This window comes from Dama dama, chromosome 33, assembly GCF_033118175.1.
Source record: "Dama dama isolate Ldn47 chromosome 33, ASM3311817v1, whole genome shotgun sequence".
NCBI classification, from domain to species: domain Eukaryota; kingdom Metazoa; phylum Chordata; class Mammalia; order Artiodactyla; family Cervidae; genus Dama; species Dama dama.
In genome coordinates, this window is record NC_083713.1 from 4,267,344 (window position 1) to 4,286,972 (window position 19,629).

A 19,629-nucleotide genomic window follows, 5' to 3' on the forward strand; every position below is an offset into this window, starting at 1 on the left:
ACATTCCTGATAACAGCCTAATGAATTAGGTTCACACTCCTTACCTCCAAAGTGAAGGATGGGCTAGCCCATCTACACTGACCGGCCCTTGACAGGGGCCCCTGGCTCCTCCCTACTCTCCAGCCTTCCCCTTGGTGGCCTTAGGGCAGCAACTGTCCTCTGGCCTTCTCCCCATTTTCTGAAGACGACAGTATGAGGATTAAAAAAAAAAAAAAAATCCTTAAAAGCGTTGAGAACATCTAGACCCCTGGAACCCACTCCCAAAACCTCAGTTCTGTTTCCTGGAAGTTTTATAAGGCTTGAGATGCTCAAATTAGGATGATCCTGGCTCCCTCAGCTCCTCCTGGCCCGACCCAGAAAAAAAAGGAACCTCAAGAAAATCTGTCTTTCCCACAGCTCAGGTGCCCGGGTGTCATTTCCCCCCGCGGCTACCTCTCCCAACCTCCCTTGGACTCCGCCCGAGCGCAGTGCGGGGTAAGGTCTCAATACAGGGTTTCCCGGTTAGGAATTTTAGCTCGATCTAGGCAGCCGTCTTTACTCACAGCTGACACGCCACCCTGGTTGGGATCCGGACACAGTCCAGCTGCCAGAAGACCGGGCCCTGGAGGCCGGGCGAGGGTGCAGCCATTCGGCCTGCTAGGGCGTGGACCCCGGGCCCAAGCTAGAGGAGATGTCCATATGACCATCGGGACTCAGTCAGCCCGCGGAGACAAAATAATGGTAGCGCCGGAGCAGTTTTCCACCCCACGCGCAGCCAGAAGAGCCCCGCGCCCCAAGTCCGGGAGCCTGTGGGCGGGGCTGGGGCGGGCCCTGAGTGTCATTGGCCGAGGGGCGCGCCCTGTCTGCCGCTGCGCACTCCCATTGGCTGGCGGGATCTGAGGCGGGGCCTCGGCTGCCTTCAGCGGAGTCTACCCCAGCAGAGAGCGCGGAGCGCCACAGGTGGACTGCACCTCACTCCCAGGCGGCGCCATGAGCCGCAGTTTGGATGCTGCGCGGAGCTTCTTGGAGCAGCTGGAGGCACTGGGCGGCAGGGATGGGGTGGTCTTCGCCGGCGAGTTCAGCGTGAGTGGGCGAGTGTGGACTGCCGAGCTCCTGCTCCTCGCCCTGGACAGTCCGGACCTCTGCCTGTTCTTCTGTGCACCCTGCTGCACTTTGCTTCTCTCTCGGCGTCCAGGGTCGTCTTCTCACTTCCAGATCTCTCAGTTTTTCTCTCCCCAGCACCTCTCTCTGTCGCACTCTCTCCCTGCCTGTCTTCACCTTCTGCCTGCAGAGTCCCAGAGGGCGAAGTCCACGGCCGTCCCGGGCGGAGCCGCACACGCCCTCGGGTCCCTGCGCCCTAGCTGCGCTCCCGGTATCATCGGTGTCTGAGCGGAGAAGGCGGGCGCTCACGCGATGCCCGGCCGCTCCAGACGACCCGGGGGTCACTGCCACTACTGTGGTCCTGGGGAGGAAGGGGCTGGGAAAAGAGGAACCAAGAGGCAAGAGGCCCCGCTGCGGTGAGGATATGGAGGATAAGTTCTTACAGACGATGTGGCCTGAGGCGCTTTATCCGGTCTCTCTGGCCTCTGTTTCTCTTAGGGTGAGATGTGACGAAACTGACCTGAGGATTAAAATAGCCACTGTGGGTAAAGACCGCTTAGCACATCTTGAGCGCTTACTTTATAGGCGCCTTTGTCACTAGTTATAAATAATCCTAAACTTTACAGTGGGGTAGTGCAAGCCATACTTAAGGAGTGTTAATGCAGCAGCGTCGTAGGCATCACACTGTACAAGTACTGAGATATTTTAAATATAATAACATAGTGTTAGAATCATATATGGTGGCATCTCAAATTTAGAAATGTCTGATAAATATATGTAAGTAATAAATGACTATATAATCATTAAGTACAATAGAAATAGAGAACAGATTTATGAAATAATTGTATTAGTAAATATAAAATATATAGTGTATATGTATAAATATGGTCATAAATTATAATTTATACATTAATTTCACAGAACAGTAGAATAAACATAATCATTTATAAAATGAGCAGTTATTCAAGTTTCTAAGAAACAATGTAATAGATAAAAGTATAAATCTGTTTACACAAATATATAATAAATATATATAAGAAATGTGTAATAAATGCAGAATATATAATTTATTCAATATGAAATGTGCATAATAAATGTAAACATATAATACCCAGGTAGTACATGACATCATGTCCATCCAGGTCTGGGTCCAGTCTGGGACAGTGAGCAGTGCTGAGGACCCCTATGCAGAAGCTGGGTGGTGAGCAGGGCCAGTGGCTGGAGGCCACCCTCCTGCAATCTCCTGCACTCACAGGAGTCTTCCAAGGCCTCTCTGGGCCTTGGTTTCCTCATCTACGTAGTAGAAATATCCATAGTGGTACCCACTGCAGAAATGTGTCCATGAAGACTTAAATGACCTATGTGATGGGTGTAAGAACACTTAGAATGGTGGCTTGCACTCATGGTGGCTTGGTAGGTGTTATTTATTATTGTCATGATTATGAATACCTGATGATGATGGCAATACTATTCACTGATCATAATAATCTAACAGTATTAAAGCTCCTAATAGTATCTACATAAGTAATATTATACATTTAATTCATATACATTGTATATTATCCTCTTGTGTATCATGTTTGTTATATTAAGTACATAATATATGACAATTATTGTTCACGATAAGATGTAAATACACACTGAGGGTACAGGGACAGATGCTCAGAGGTTTAAGTTCAACACTCACCCACTTCCTGGGTGACACTTTCAGAAAGTCACTCACACATGTGGTGCCTCAGCTTTCTTACCTACACAATGGGGAGTCAGTAATACCCACTTCGGAGGGACCTTGCAGATAGTTCAGTGCCCTTACACAGGGCTTAGCCTAGAGAGGGCACTCTGAATGGCTACTGTTATTGAATCAATGTAATTAGTAGGCTCTACACTATCTGGACGCAGCGCTCACCTTCGATCGGCCACGTGCCGCACATCCTTGTGAGAGCCTCAGTGTCCCAGGACTCTGATCTGGCTCCTCTCACTCTCTTCCTACCCCGGGTCTTGTGGTCCTCCCACCAGGACATCCGGGCCCGCTCAGCTGCCTGGAAGACGGAAAACGTGCGCTCAACGGAGGCCGGCAGTCGACCCGAGAACGTGAGGAAGAACCGCTACAAGGATGTGGTGCCTTGTAAGTCGGGGGTGGGGTGGGGCCCCCGGAGGAGTCGGTGCCCCCACCCCGTGGGATCCAGGTGCTAGCCAGGGTCCCTGTGTCCTACTGGGTTCCCAGAACTCTCTCCCTCCCAGAGCCTTGCAGTGGCTGCATTTCTCCCTAGCATCGCACCAGTGCACCTCGATGGGATCCCCCAAGGTGTGCCATCCCCTGCTGGCTTTCATCTGGGAGGCCATCAGGGCCGCATCACCCACAAACTCCATGTTTCTCACCTCCTGATGGCAGACGATCAGACACGAGTGATCCTTTCGCTGCTTCAGGAAGAGGGACATGGTGACTACATCAATGGCAACTTCATCAGGGTCAGGCTGGGAGTCAGGAAAGGGGCAGAGGCGGTGGAGGTGACAGCAGAGCCTCGATAGTGAACTTAGCCTTTACCAGGGCACAGACGGAAGCCAGGCCTACATCGCCACGCAAGGACCCCTGCCTCACACCTTGCTGGACTTCTGGCGCCTCATCTGGGAATTTGGGGTCAAGGTCAGCTTTGGGGGAGGGGGAGGTGTGGCCAGTATTCTGGGTCCTCCCCTGGCCCTGCTAACTGCACCCCCTAAACTGATTCTCCTCCCTTACCCCATGTCTAGGTCATCCTGATGGCCTGTCAGGAGATGGAGAATGGACGGGTAGGTGTGCTCAGCCTCTCAGGGGCATGTCCTTGTGCAGGAGACAGGAGAAATCTCACTAGCTCTCCCCTGATCCTGTGACTCAAGGGACTGGTTCTTGGAGTGACCCCCACTGTAGCTCTGCCAAGCCCACTCTTACTGGCTTTAATTTTTTTTATGATCTTTTTTCTTTTATTCGTGGGGCTCATCCCTTCAACGTTGGCAACCCTCTCCTGCTGATTTTCCTGCCCCATAGACCACAAGGCCCTATAACTGTGGCTTCCCCAGTACAACTCTGATGTCTTTCCCCACGTTTCTCCCACTTATTCACTATGCTCCAACCAATGGGGCCTTTGTTCTGCCTCAGGTCCTATGCTTTGTCTGTTCCCTCCGCTTGGGACATTTTCCCCCTTGGGCTGCTCCATCACCACCTTCAGGTCTTGGCTCAAATGCTCCTTCCTCAATGAGATCTTCCTGGACCTCACCCCATTTGAAACTCCCACTCTCCTTTCCTGGTCCTACTTTCATTTTTCTTCACAGTTCTTACCAACTTCTGAATGAAATATAAGGTAATCTACAAATGCATTATGTATATTGTTTATTCTGTCTCCCTGAGTAGAAGCAAAGTTCCAGGAGAGCAGGGATCTTTGTTTTGCCCATAAGCATAAATTAGTTACTCAGTAAATATATATCAACATTGAAGGCACATGGTTTCTGCATCCTGGCCTGCTGGGATAGCTGGCTGATCATGGAGTCTATGCAATCTGTAGTTATGTACATTTTTCATCCCTAATTTTGATAGTTGTGATATGTCTTTCTCTCCTGGCTATTCGGTCTGGCTAGAATAAAGAAGCAAACTTTTAACTGTTGTATTAAATCTGTCCTGCTGCCTGATTTTGTAAATAAAAATGTATTAGAACATAGTCATGCTTATTGGTATACATAGTGTATACATGCCACAATTGTCAAGATCAGTAGTTGCAAGTTAGGTAGACTGTATGGCTCACAAAGTCTAAAAGATTTATTATCTGTCCATTTATAAAAAGTCAGCCAGTCTCTGGGCTAGAGGATTATTAGTTTTATTTTTTCAAAGAAGCTGCTCTGAATTTTATTCATTTTCTCTATTTTTAAATTTTTATTTCATTAATTTCTTTTATCTTTATCATTTCCTTTCTTCTGGTTTAGGTTTAACTTGCTCTTTTTTTTCTAGTTCTTTAAGCTTAGATAATAGATTTGTGATTTTTATCACATGTAAGTAATGCCATTCATTTTTCTCTATACACTGCTCTAGCTACATTTCATAAACTATGTTGTCTTTTTTTTTCCAGTTAATTCAACATGTGTTCTAGTTGCCCTTGTGATTTCTTCTTTGACATGGTATTTGACCATGGCTGTGCTTAATTTCCAAATATTGGGGACTTTTCCATATATCTTCATGTTATTAAATTTCAGTTCCATTGTGGTCAAAGAACAATTTTATATTTTTATATTTTATATTGTTCTTTGTATTGAAACTTGTTTTGTGGCCATGAAAACGATCAGTCTTGGTAAATGTTTTGTGTGCACTTGAAGAGAATGTGTATTCTGCTTGGTTGAGTATTCTATAAATATCAGGTCAAATTGATTGTGTCTTTTTGAAAGACACTTTAATCTTTTATATCTTTATTGTATCTTTTTTTTTTCTTTATTGTATCTTATATATCTTTACTGATTTCTTTTCTCTAAATGTTCTGTCAGTTCCCAACAGGAGTGTTGAAACCTTCAACTGTTTTATTATATATGAGTGTTGAGATTTCTAACTGTAATTTTGCACTTATCTATTTTTTCTTTCAGTTCTGTCAGTTTTTGCTTAACGTACTCTAAAACTATAATTGAGTGCTTATACAGTCAGGATTATGTCTCCTGATGAATCAAGCCTGTCTTCAATATGTAATGTCTCTTTTATGACCCTTTCTCTGAAGTATACTTTGGTATTAATATAGCCATTTAAACTTCCTTAGATTAGTGTGTGCATGATTATCTTTCCTATTCTTTTACTTTTTAAAATCTGTGTTCAATTTCAGTTTATTTTTTGTCCATACTGCGAGGCTTGAGGGATCTTAGTTCTCCAACCAGGGATTGAACCTGTGCCCCCTGCAGTGGAAGCATGGAGTCCTAACCCCTGGACCATCAGGAAATTCCTCATTTTTATTTTTAAATTGTTTCTTATAGCTATCATATTGTGGATACTTACTTTTTAAATCCAGTCTGACAATCTCTGCCTTTAATTGGTGTAGTATTTAATGTGTTGGACTTCCCTCGTGGCTCAGATGGTTAAGAATCTGTCTGTAATGCAGGAGACCTGGGTTTGATCCCTGGGTGGGGAAGATCCCCTGGAAAAAGGGAATGGCTACCCACACTAGTATCCTTGCCTGGAGAACTCCATGGACAGAGGAGCCTGGCGGGCTACAGTCCATGGGGTCGCAAAGAGTCGGACATGACTGAGTGGCTAACAATGTGTTGGGGGAATCCCCTGGTGGCTCAGCAGTAGAGAATACACCTGCAATGCAGGAGTTTGATCCCTGGGTTGGGAAAATCCCTGGAGAAGGAAATGGTAACCCTCTCCAGTATTCTTGCCTGGAAAATCTCATGGACAGAGGAGCCTGATGGGTTACAGTCTATGGGGTTTCAAGAGTCGGACAAGACTTAGTGACTAAACCATCACCATGTTTAATGTGTCAGTATTTGTTTTCTCTTTGTTCCATCTGTTCTTGTACATTTCTTCTTTTCTGTCTTTTTTACTGAGAATTTTTGACTCCATTTCATAGTCATTATTACCTTATTAGTTTTATCTCTGTGTTGTGTGCTTGTGTGTTTAGTGAAATATGTACTTGTCACAGTCTGTGTTCAAATACTATTATTATACCATTTCAGGTAAAATGTGAGAACTTTACAATAGCATATTTCAATTTTCTGTTTCTATGCTTCAGACTCTTGTTGCCACAGGTTTAGTTCTAAATTTAAAATATACTACACAACATACTGCTATTATTTTCATATAGATTAAAAAAACTTTATTGAGATATATAATTCATCCATCTAAAGTATGCAATTCAGTTGTTTTTAGTATATTCCTGAGTTACACAACCATCACCACAATAAATTTTAGAATATTTTCATCATCCTGTAAAGAAACCCTATATCCATTTTCAGTCATACTCCATTTCCTACCAAACTCCATCCTAAGCAACTGCTAATCTACCTGCTCTATTAGATTTGCCCACTCTGGACTTTTCATATAACTGCAATCATATGACACATTGTCTTTGGTGAGTGGCTTCAAACACTAAGGTAGTGTTTTTAAGGCTCATGCATATGTAGCATGTGTTGACTGAGCCACCACGGAAGCCCATGTCAATACTTCAGTCCTTCTTGTTGCTGGATGACCTTCTGTTTTATATTTCCATGGCTCAGTCAGTAAAGGATCTGCCCGCAGAGTGGGAGACCTGACTTTGATTTCTGTGTGGGGAAGATCCCCTGGAGGAGGGCATGGCAGCCCAGTCCAGTAGTCTTGCCTGGAGAATCCCCATGGACAGAAGAGTCTGCCGGGCTGCAGTCCACGGGGCTGCAAAGAGTTGGACATGACTGAGTGACTAAGCACACACAGCACGATCACTTTATAAAATTTGAGCTATTTCCACTTTTTGGTGATTATGAATATTGCTGCTACAAACATTCATGTGCAAGTTTCTATGTAGAAGTATGTTTTCATTTCTCTTCAGTATATACCTAGAAGTGGAACTGTTGGGTCATACAGTAAGCTTTATTTTTAACATTTTGAGGATGTGCCAAACTGTTTTCCAGTTTACATTTCAACCAGCAATGTATAAGTCTTCCAATTTCTCTACATTCTTACCAAAATTTGTTATTTTTGTCTTTTTCATTATAGCCATCCTTGTTGGATATGAAGTGGTATTCGTTGTGTCTTTCTTTTTTTCAGTTGTGGTAAAATATACATGACATAAATTTTGCCATTTTAATGATTTCAAATGTACAATTTAGAAACATTAAGTACATTCATAATGTTTCAAACCATTATCAATATCCAATTCCAGAACTTGTTCATCATCCAAAAGAGAAACTCTATCCATTTAATAATTACTTCCCCTTTACTCTTCCTGCAGCTCTTGGTAGCCTTTATTTTACTTTCTGGCTTTATTAATTTGCCTATTCCAGGTACCTCATATCAGTAGAATCATATAATACCTGTCCTTTTGTGTCTGACTTATTTCATTTATCATGTTTTCATGCTTCATCCATGTTGCAGAGCGTATCAAAATTTCATTCTCTTTAAGGCTGAATAACATTTTGTTTTATATTTGTATCACATTTTGTTTATCCATTCATTTTTTGATGGACATTTGGGTTGTTTCTACCTTTTGGTTATTGTGATAATGCTACTATAAATATTAATATATAAGTATCTGTTTTGAGTCCTTGTTTTCAATTTTTTTGGGTAGTAGAACTAATCACTGGATCATGTGGCAATGCTGTGTTTAATGTTTTTGTTTTGTTTTCCACAGTGGCTGCACCACTTTATATTCTCACCAACAATGCACAAGGGTTCCATTTTTTTCCTTACACTCACCAAGATATATGTTACTTTTTGTTTTTGTTTTTTAGCCATCCTAATGGGTGGGAAGTGGTGTCTCATGGTTTCGGTTTGCATTTGCCTAATGATGTGGATTTACCAAATATCTTTTCATGTGCTTATTTTTCCATTTGTATGTCTTCTTTGGACAAGTATTTGTTTAGGTCCTTTACCATTTTTTTTTTTTTTTTTAAATTTACTCATTTATTTAACTGTGCCAGGTCTTAGTTGCCGTGTGTGGGAGCTTTCATTGCAGCGTGTGGGATCTAGTTCCCCAGCCAGGGATTGAACCTGTGCCCTCTGCATTGGCAGCACAGAGTCTTAATCACTGGACCACCAGGGAAGTCCCCCTTTACCATTTTTAAATTGGATTATTTGTCTTTTTATTGTTGGAAGAATTCTTCTGAATACAAGTCCCTTATCAGTATATGATTTACAAATATTTGTCTCATTGTGTGGGTGTCTTTTCATTTTCTTTACAGTGTCCTTTGAAGCACAAACATTTTATAAGTTTGAGGACTTCCAATCTATTGTTTTGATGTGCTTTTGGGGCTGTTTCTAACAAGTCACTGTCTAACCAGAGGTCAAAAAGATTTACTCCTATGTTTTCTTCTAAGTGTTTTATGCTTAGGTCTCTGATTCATTTTCATTTTGAGTTAATTTTTGTATATGGTGTAAGATAGGGGATCCAAATTCATTCTTTCGTTTATAGATATCCAGTTGTTCCAGTACTACTTGTTAAAAAGACTGCTCTCTCCACTGGATGGTCTTGGTCTTTTGTTGAAAATCAATTGACCAACCGTACATGTAAAGGTTTATTTCTGGACTGTCAATTCTATTCCATTGATTGTAGTACTATGCCAGTACTACAACATGTTGTAGGTCTGTAGTTAAGTGTTGAAATCAAGAAGTGTGAGTCTTCCAAATTTGTTTGTTCTATTTTCAAGATTGTTTTGTCTATTCTTGGTCACTTGCTGTGCAGAAAAGAGTTACCATAGCAAGCATAAGGGCTTATGCTTAGAAAGGCCTTCCTGTAAGGTTGGCTTTTAACTGGAAATCTGATTTCCAGTAAGAGTGGCCCACTTTGCCTGAAGTATTTGTATGAGCAATGTGTCTAAGTGACAGTAGGTTTATATGACACCTGCTTTCCTTCTGGAGTCTGAAGTTTTGGCCCATGCTAGTCAGAGGTGCCTACATACCACATAGAGTCCCTGAGTAAAAACCTCGGGCACTGAATTCCTAAGGAGCTTCCCAGTGGACATTTCACCTGTGTGGTCACAACTCATAGCTGGAGGAGTTGAGCACATCCTAAGTGACTCTACTGGGTGAAGACCCTTGGAAGCTGGCACCTTGTTTTCTGCAGACTTCACCCTGTGCACCTTTTTCCTTTGCCAATTTATTCTGTATCCTTTCATTGTGATCAGTTGTAGCCATGACTACAACTCTGTGCAGAGTCCTGTGAATCCTCCTATTGAATCATCAAACCTGAGGGCAGCCTTGGGTGTCCACAACACATTTATTGATGTTAACATATTAATTTTAAGATTAGCTTGCCAATATTATCAGAAAGCCTAGGATTTTGATAAGGATTGCACTGAATCTATCAATTCAGGGTAGATATTGCAAACAACAGTTTTCTTTACATGAAAATACAAGTGATTTTTCTGTATTGATTTTGTATTTTGAACCTTGCTGAACTCACTTTTTAGCTCTAATATAGTGTGTGTGTGTGTGTGTGTGTGTGTATTCTTCAGGGTTGTTTATATATGATTTCTATAGGGCTTTCCCAGTGGCTAGAATCTGCCTGCAGTGTAGGAGACCCAGGTTCGATTCCTGGGTCAGAAAGATCCCCTGGAGAAGGGAATGGCTACCTGCTCCAGTATTCTTGTTTGGAAAAAATCTGTGGACAGAGGAGTCTGGCGGGCTACGTTCCATGGGGTTACAAAGAGTTGGACACGACTGAGTGATTAACACTTCATCTAATATCACTTTTATATATAACATCATGCTGTCTGCAAGTTGAGATAGTTTTGTCTCTTCCAATCTGGGTAACTTCCCTTTCTTTCTTCTTCCTTCCCATCTTTTTTCTTTCCTGTCCTTTTCTTTCTTCCTCCCTCCCACCTCCTCTCCTTTATTTGCTTCATTTCTTTTTTCCTAACTGCACTGGTTACAACTTCCAATACAAAATTGTTCAGAAGTAGAAACTGCAAACATCTTTGTCTTGTTCCTGATCTTAAGCACAAACTATTCAGCCTTTCAACATTAAATGTTACCTGTAGGTTTTTTTTAGATACTTGTTGGTTTTGCTTTTTAATTTAAAATGAGGAATTTCTTTTCTATGTCTAGTGCCTTTCATGTTTTTATTATGAAAAGGTACTGGATTTTGTTCATTTTTTCTGCATCTATTGAGTTCATCATGTGTTTCTGTTTTGTTATTATGGTATATGACACTGATTGACTTTCATATATTGACTTTCATATCTTGAACCAATATTGTGTACTGTGTATAATCTTTTGTTAATGATTCTTCTGTCTATATTCTTGAGATGTTGAATAGTTTTCTTGTGCTATCTGTCTGGTTTTGATACCAGAGTAATACTGGTCTCATAAAATATTCCTTCTTCAAATTTTTGGAAAAATTTGTGAAGGATTGCTATTCTTTCTTTTTTGGTAAAATTCACTAGATTATCTTTTAAAGATGTTAAAAATGAGAAATACCTTTTATATTTAGCTACATATTTACCTTTTTCTTTATTCTTCATCCCTTTGTGTAGGTCATTATCCCACCTGGTATCATGTTTCTTTTGTATAAAAAGCTTACCTTTTTTTTGTTAAAGAAGAAATCGGAATTTTATTTATTTACTTTTGGCTTCATCATGCAGCATGTGGGATATTAGTTCCCAACCAGGGATCAAACCCATGCCCCCTGCAGTGGAAGTGCAGAGTCTTAACCACTGGACCACTAGGGAAGTTCCTGAAAAGCTTACTTTAATATTTCAGTTTTGCTTATGATAAAGTCTTTCAGCTTTTGTCTGAATTTTTAGTTTTAGCATTTTTAGGGCATAACACCATTGACCTCTGGCTTGCAAGCTTCTGACAAAATTCTGCTGTCATTCTTATTTCTCAAATTTAATGTCTTTTTGTGTATGATGGTTTTAAGATTTTTTTTCTTTATTATGATTTTTCAGCAATTTGATCATGATCTAACTTGGTGTTAATAATCTTCAGATTATTCTCTTTATGGTTCATTGACCTTTCTGGGTCTGTGGGCTCATGGTTTAATGAAATTTGGAAAAATTTCCAGCTATTATTTCTTCAAAAATAGTTTCCATTCTCCCCTCTCCTCTCCTTCTGAACTCCAGGTACACATACATTAGGCCACTTGATATATTTCCACAGATATCTGATACTGTTCGTTTTTTTCCTCCACTTTTTCTCTTTTTCATTTTTAATAGTTTCTATTGCTATGCCTTTGTGTTCACTGATCTTCTGGTATCTAATCTGCTATTTTTTTTAAGAAAAATTTATTTATTTGGCTATGCCAGATCTTAGCTGCGGTACTCAGGATCTTCAGGTTGTGGCACGTGGGTCTAATTCCCTGATCCAGGCCCCCTGTGTTGGGAGATAGAGTTTTAGTCACCGCACCACCAGGGAAGCCCCTAATCTGTGATTAGGCAGTGAATTTTTTTTCATATTCTTTTCCATTATGGTTTATCACAGGATACTGAATGTAGTTCTATATAGTAGGACCTTGTTTATCCATTCTGTATATAATAGTTTGCATTTGCTACTCCCACACTCCACACCCCTTTTCCCCCCAGTAACTACAAGTCTGTTCTCTATGTTCGTGAGTCTGTTTCTCTTTTGTAGATAAGTTCATTTGTGTCAGATTTTAGATTTCACATATAAGTGATATCATATGGTATTTGTCTTTTCTTTCTGACTTACTTTGCTTAGTATGATAATCTCTAGGTCCATCCATGTTGCTGAAGATGGCATTATCTCATTCTTTTTTACGGATGAGGATATTGTATGTGTGTATATATACATCTCCTTCACTCATTCATCTGTCAGTGGACACTTAGGTTGTCTCCATGTCTTGGCTATTGTGGGTACTGCTACTATGAACACAGTGTGCATGTGTCTTTTCAGATTAAAGTTTAGTCCACATATACGCCCAGGAGTAGGATTTCTGGATCATATAGCAACTCTTTTTAGTTTCTAAAGAACCTCCATACTGTTTTCCATAGTGACTGTACCAGTTTACAGTCCCACCAGCAATGTATGGGGGGTCTCTTTTCTCCACACCCTCACCAGCATTTGTTATTTGTAGACTTTTTAGTGATGGTCATTCTGACTAGTGTGAGGTGGTACCTCATTGTAATTTTAATTTGCATTTCTCTAATAATTACCAATGTCGAACATCTTTTCACATATCTTAGATAGTGAATTTTTTATTTCATATATTTTATTTTTCCTCTCTATAAGTTCCATTTAGGTCTTTTTTATATCTTTTCCATCACATTCATGTTTTTCCTTTTCATCTTTGAACATTTATAAAAGCTGTCTTAAAGTCTTTGTCCACTTTTTTCCTCATCTGTATTGGGTCTTTTTCTATTGACTGACTTATCTCCTGGGTGTAGGTCATATTTTTTGCTTCTTTGTATGTCTAGTAAATTTTTATTGGATGCTTAATATTTTAAATTTTACACTTGCTAAGTTGCTTGCATCATATCTGACTCTTTATGATCCTATGGACTGTAGACTGCCAGGCTCCTCTGTCCATGGGGATTCTCCAGGCAATACTGGAGTGGGTTGCCATTTCCTCCTCCAGGGGATCTTCCCAGGGATCAAACCCGCATATCTTATGTATCCTGCATTGCCAGGTAGGTTATTTACCACTAGTGCCACATGAGAAGCCCAGATTTTACACAAGTATTGATAATTTTTAGATCCTGTTATTTTCCTTTAAAAAGGAACTTTTTAAAAAAGGTATTGCAACTTTTTTTGGAAGGCAGTTATTTTTGGATATTTGATCATTTTAAGGTTTATTTTTAAGCTTTTTAAGGGTGCATCTAAAGAAGCCTTTATTCTAGAACTAAGTTCATCCTACTTACTAATGTGTGGTGTCTTGTTCCTTACTGAATGTCCTTTTTAATCAATCAGGTCTCCACTCTGGCTGGAGGAAATGTGAATTACTTCTGTTCCATTGTGAGCTCTAGGAAATGTTCATCTTATAGTTCCATAGCTATTATGCTTTCATGGGAAGTTATTCTTTCCTAGCTTCATGGGGTTTCATATCATATGTGCCCAGATTATTATCAGACTCAAGGGGACCCCATTCAGACTTCTGGAGTTCTTTGCTTTTGTTTGCATAGTACTGTTCTTTCAAGAACTCTGTCCTGGCCTCCCTGAGCCAAGATTTCTGGTTTCTCAACTAGTGGGATCATCAGACCCTTCATGGCAGCCTGGTTACTGCCTCTAGGCAGTAAGCTTGGGAACTCATAGGGTTTCACTCATGTGTTTCCCTTTGTTCAGTGATCACAGTCCTGCAAATGCATGCGGACCAGTGTCTGAAAATAGTGGCTCATACATTTTTTTCCAGGTTTTTAGTTGCTTACAGTAGAATATTCTGGACTGTCTTCCTCCTGCACAGTCAGAACCTCACATCTCCACTGAGTCTGTGTTTAATCTGATGAGATTCTGCTGCTCTCTGTGCTTCCACCTGCAAGCTGGGCTGTCCCAAGAGGTTGTACACATGTTAATATGAACTCTGAGGCAGACTTCCCCTCTTCAGTCCCTGCCCTTTTCCCCTTGTCTTTTGCAGAAAAAGTGTGAGCGTTACTGGGCCCTACAACAGGAACCACTGCAGATTGGGCCTTTCTGCATCACTCTGGTGAGTTGGGGCAGAGGTGGGAACAGCACTTTATGGAGTCTTGGATTTTGTCTTTCACAGAAGATTCTGAGTGAAAAGCTTTTGGGCTGGGCTTGAAAGAATGAACAATTTCCCCACAGTCCCCCTCACACTGCAGGGAGCTCTCTGGTATTAGCATGCAAAAGTCTGAACTCATTATATATTGATTTTGCATTTTAACTACTATCATGGTTATCTCTGTAAATATAAATGTACCTGGTTAGGGTCTTTAAATTCTTATTTCCCTTACCATTTCAAAAGAACTCAGAAAAATCTCTCATAGGTTATAAAAACAATTGGTACTGAAAAATACAAGCAAACTTTTGTTTTAAAACAAAAGACATTTCTTTCTTTCACTGTAAATGAGCTTGTTGGAACTAGCTCATAGTTTCTCTTTCTCCCTTATGTAAAATATTTTCTTCACATAAGTCATGGAGGATATTTGGACTAAATGAATTTTTAGAAATAGGTGTTTTTTTTTTTTTTTTTTGGTGAGGGGAGGTGGGGGGTGGGGGAGGACTGTGTTGCACGATCTTGCAGGATCTCAGTTCCCTGACCAGGGACTGAACCAGGCCATGGCAGTAAAAGCCCAGAATCCTAACCGCTAGGCCACCAGGGAACTCCTTTTTTAAAATTTTTAATCAGAAATGCTGTTGTCTGAAAATGTGTCTTTTGGCACCTGTGATCTTTTTTCTCTGCCCTCTTCCCACATGCCCCATATCCACAGACAAGGGAGATGTGGCTGAACCCAGACATCACACTCAGGACCCTGCAGGTCACCTTCCAGAAGGTACTGAAAGGGGAGGGGGGGGACTCCCGCATGGTGAGAGCTTCCTGTCTCCACTTTCCTATCTGTAAAATGGGCATTAACAACAGTGCCCTTCTCTTTAGTTAGCATCTGTTTCATTTAAATGGAAGGTGTGGAGAATAGGGCTGACATGAAAGAGTTGCTCAATATATGCTTTTCTTTCTTTTTTTATTCTTTGCCTCTCATTTTCTGTGTCTCAGGAATCCCGCTCAGTGTCCCAGCTGCAGTATATGTCCTGGCCAGACAGAGGGGTCCCCAGCAATCCTGACCACGTGCTCGCCATGGTTGAGGAAGCTCGGCACCTCCAGGGATCTGGTCCCAACCCCCTCTGTGTCCACTGCAGGTTTAATAAATGGCTTTATGGGGATCTGGTGAGACAGAGGGGATGGTAATTGGGGAGGGAGGCAGGGAAGAATAGTGCAGGACTTGAAGCCAGTCTTGCAGTTTCTTGAATGCCTATTTTGAGAAACTTGAGGCCACACTTGCTAAAGTCGCAACTTAAATTGTCAGTATTTATTCAGTACAGACTGTCTGCCGGGGAATAAGCACACAGCTGATGCTAAACAAATATCAGCAATTAAAAAGTTTTTCCTTTCAAATTATAACCTGGATACTGGGGACCAAAGAGTGCTGCAGGGGCCCCTCCATTAATTAAGCCCTTCACCCCCACCCCAAACGTCCCCTTTAAAATGGGCTGCAGGAAGGCCCTGATCGAGCTCACTCTGATTCTTCCTTGTCAGTGCTGGCTGCGGGCGAACAGGTGTCCTGTGCACTGTGGATTATGTAAGACAGTTGCTTCTGACCCAGGTATGAAGAGGGCATGCACGTGAAGTGTGCGTCTTGTGCCCACGAGGTCCTTCTCATGTGCCTGCTCTCTGCCCTAGATGATCCCACCTAACTTCAGCCTCTTCAGTGTGGTCCTGGAGATTCGGAAGCAGCGGCCTATGGCCATACAGACAGAGGTGTGAGCAGGGTCTCCCCGTTCCAAGGACACATCCCTCCTGCTCTTGTCTTCCCTCCTCAATGACCTGTCTTCCCCCCTACCCACTACCCCAGGAGCAGTACAGGTTCCTGTACCACACAGTGGCTCAGATGTTTCTCTCAGCGCTACAGAATGCCAGCCGTCATGACCAGAACCTCAAGGAGGTACCAAGGCCCCCTTCCAACCCTCAGAGACCAGGACCCAGAGCAGAGCTCCACGGCCACCACTATGGCAGCATCCAGCCCTTGGACTCCTTCCAGTAGCAGGGACTGACTGATGTCTCCCTTTGTCATCCTCCTCGCTTCCTTATCAGGGTGTCTCCTCTTAAGCTCCCCCCACAGAGACCACAGTGATCTCCACTAGGAGCCTGGACAGCGTCCTCTGAAGCCTCATGCCCTTCCCCTCCTGTCTTTCCCTCAGAATCGTGTCCCACTCTACGATGACGCCCTCTCCCTCTGGACTTCCCAGACCCTGAATGCCACCGCCCGCCCATCCAGCGGAGTCCTCAGGTACCTAGCCCCATTCCTGGAGTCTTCCCTTTCCAGTTTCTTCTTCTTGGAGGCTAGCCCTTTCCTCACCCTTGAAACACTGGCGCCATCCTTGTCGTTCAGTTCAGCAAATATTCACCAGCCCTGTCTTTGAACTGAGCTCTGGGAACCTTTCCGAAGATGATTCTTTAATACCGAGATCACACTGCGTCTGCCCCTACCCCTACATTCCCCCCAAGTCATTAATTCAGCAGATATTTCTTGATGCTGCCCAACTGTCAGGCCTCACATCTGGTGCGGCAGACTTCAGCCCTTGGTCTGAGACCAGCTCTCCATTTTGAGACTTTCCCTTCCTTCCCTTTAGATGTCACTTCCTCATTCATTTATTCAGTAAACAACTACACAGAAATGACCACTCCTCAATAACATCTCGCCCCATTCACCTGCCAGCTGCGCCCTTCTTTCCTTCATCCGCCCAACCTGCTGGGCCCACAGGGACACACAAACGAGGCCCCTTCCCGAGAGAGCAGCCGCCTCCGTCTCAGTGCTCCTTCACTGCGTGCCGCCTCGGGCGGGAAGGAAGCCGGTGGTTCGCTCGCCCAGTGAGCTGCCCCCTCCCTCCCCCGCCCGGGCGCTGAAGTTTCACTTCCTCCCCGCCCTCCGCACCCGCAGGAGCATCTCGGTGCCCGGGCCCCCGGCCCTCTCCATGGCCGACACTTACGCGGTGGTGCAGAAGCGTGCGGCCCCCGTGGGCACCGGGGCAGGCGCGGGCGCGCGGGCGCGCGGCACGGACGACACGCCAGTCTACAGCCAGGTGACGCCGCGCGCCTGGCGGCACCAGGCGCCATCCGAGGACGCGCGAGGCGCGCAGCCGGGCCGCGGTAAGTCTAGGAGGCCGGGGGGCGGAGCTGGGTTGGATCGTCCCCCACCTGTTCCTCCGGATCCTCTCCGGCTAGGTTCTGGAGAGCCTGGAGGCCGCGCTGACTTCCCCTCCCCCCAGCTCGAGTCTGGCCAGCACGCCCTGGAAGGCTGAGGTTCGGGTTTCCCCGGCCATGCCTCTAGGACTGTTGCCTGTCCTCAGGTCACGCCCGGAAGCGTCTCGGGCCACGCTGTGGTCTCTGGCCCCGCCGCAGTCTCTGACCCGGTCACCTGGTCTGGGCAGAGGGCTCCGTCTTGCTTACGCCCCTGGCCACGCCCCTGCCCGCTGGGCCAGGACCCGCAGCCCACAGCCCGACTTCTTGGGCAGGGAGGATGCCCGAGTTTGAAGGGCCGTCTGCGTTGACCTGTTGGGGTGGTTTTCTGCCCGCAGTTCCTGTTGACGAAGGCCTGGCTGGGCCTGGAGCCTATGAGGACGTGGCGGATGGAGCTCAGAGTGGTGGGCTAGGTAAGTCAGATAACCTGGGTTCCTGGGGCCGTTTGCAGTTGCGACGGGGGTGGGGCAGGGATGGTGGCAGGGGGCTCACATTCTCAGAGCCCTGTGGATGTGGCTGCAGCAAACCAGGAGGGCCTGGAGGCCTGAGAATGATTTTCCACCGGTTGCCTTTCTATCCACACCTCAGCTTCTCTTATGAGCCTTATGGTGCCCTTCCTCTTCCAGGCTTTAACCTGCGCATCGGGAGGCCTAAAGGACCCCGAGATCCGCCTGCTGAGTGGACCCGGGTGTGAGCGCTGCGCCCCTGCCTGTCTGTTGCTCCACATGGGTGCCTGGACTGCTGAGGGTCATGCTCTGCTTTGTGAAGTGTTGGGAATGGGGGTGCTGGGCTGAATCAAAATAAATGTTTCTTAGCGTGGAAGACGTGGGGCTTTGCCTTGGTGGTTATAGCATTCAAGGCACTGAAACCATGTTCAAGTCCCTGTGTCCGTATCTTTTGAAGTAAAATGCTGACTCAAGAGTTAATGGTTTGGAAATGTGAAGATGTAGAAACAAAGAATAGTTGTTGAGCTAGGGAACTGGTAACAATTTAGACTATAATTCTACCACATGGTAGAATCACTGAACTCCCTCCTAAGTTGTTTTTACAGGAAGCAGATCCCCACAAGATAAAAAGTGCTGACAACAAAAACATAGACCCTATAGACTGTTTGAACCAGAAGGTGAAGATGCTGAAACTTAACCTTGATGCCAACCCCTCCAAGGGCCGTCCACGAGCTCGGTCCACGATCGCCCCCTGCTCCTTGAACACTATAACACTCCTCACCACCCCCTCTAGGGTGGGCCACATGGTATTCAAGGCATTAGCCCACTGTGGCCCCCTTTGCCTGGCAAAACAATAAAAGCTACTCTTTTCTACTTCACCCAAAACTGTCTCTGCATTTCTGTTTGGCACCAGTAAACAGAGGCCGAGTTTCAGCAACACCATGAGACTTGGGGAGGTAGTGGGCTGATGATGGCTAGTGAGGTTACACTGAGCAGACTCAAGAATAAACTCAACCCCCGTTGAGGATCGGGTACCCGTTGTGAAGGGGATGATGGATAGATAGACTTCTGGAGACCACTTGAAAGATTGGTTCATTTCAGTATCTGAGACTCCCTCACTCAGACATTCAGCTTACAACACAAAGAGATGGATGGACCCTCACCCCCCACTACCATTCAGACAGATGGAAGCTGGCAGACACATTGATATATCTCCTGCTGGGAAGACAGCCAGGTGGACTCCCAGGTGGTCAGCTGGTCAGATAAGCAGATGGACTCTCAGAAAAAGTAACATGAGTCAGATGGACCCCCCCTGCTCCTCCACTATACAGACCATCTGCCAGTGGGACATACGCTGCAAATCCTTCAGGTAAATGGACTCCCTGCTAGCCAGATGGGCTCCTAGCCCTCAGATACATAGGATCCCATTGGTTGGATGGACCCCTAGTTGGACAGATAAGATTCTCAGCCACAGTGAGACACCATCCTCAACCAGAGAAATAGATGGATCCCAAAGCAACTGGCCAGCTATATCCCAAGTTAGG

General features: G+C 44.3%; 1 protein-coding gene and 1 non-coding gene across 2 annotated transcripts; one reads left to right on the top strand and one right to left on the bottom strand.

The window, feature by feature from the left end:
* The first annotated feature begins 712 nt into the window (after positions 1 to 712).
* On the top strand, positions 713 to 18,963 carry PTPN18 (protein tyrosine phosphatase non-receptor type 18). The gene is made up of 15 exons (XM_061135639.1): positions 713 to 1,062; positions 3,097 to 3,205; positions 3,473 to 3,549; positions 3,629 to 3,724; positions 3,829 to 3,867; positions 14,304 to 14,372; positions 15,118 to 15,180; positions 15,399 to 15,541; positions 15,939 to 16,005; positions 16,083 to 16,160; positions 16,255 to 16,344; positions 16,601 to 16,689; positions 17,341 to 17,549; positions 17,978 to 18,052; positions 18,266 to 18,963. The coding sequence occupies exons 1-15, from the start codon at positions 970 to 972 to the stop codon at positions 18,331 to 18,333; spliced, it is 1,365 nt and encodes a 454-aa protein (XP_060991622.1). The 5' UTR covers positions 713 to 969; the 3' UTR covers positions 18,334 to 18,963.
* On the bottom strand, positions 8,747 to 8,819 carry TRNAG-GCC (transfer RNA glycine (anticodon GCC)). The gene has a single exon. It is a non-coding gene; the product is annotated as a tRNA-Gly (tRNA).
* Positions 18,964 to 19,629: the final 666 nt, after the last annotated feature.

Coding starts and splice junctions, on each gene's coding strand:
- PTPN18 (XM_061135639.1), top strand. CDS start 970: ATGAGCCGCAGTTTGGATGCTGCGCGGAGCTTCTTGGAGCAGCTGGAG. Junction 15,542..15,938: donor CCCCTCTGTGTCCACTGCAG/GTTTAATAAATG, acceptor CTTCCTTGTCAG/TGCTGGCTGCGGGCGAACAG. Junction 16,006..16,082: donor GACAGTTGCTTCTGACCCAG/GTATGAAGAGGG, acceptor TCTCTGCCCTAG/ATGATCCCACCTAACTTCAG.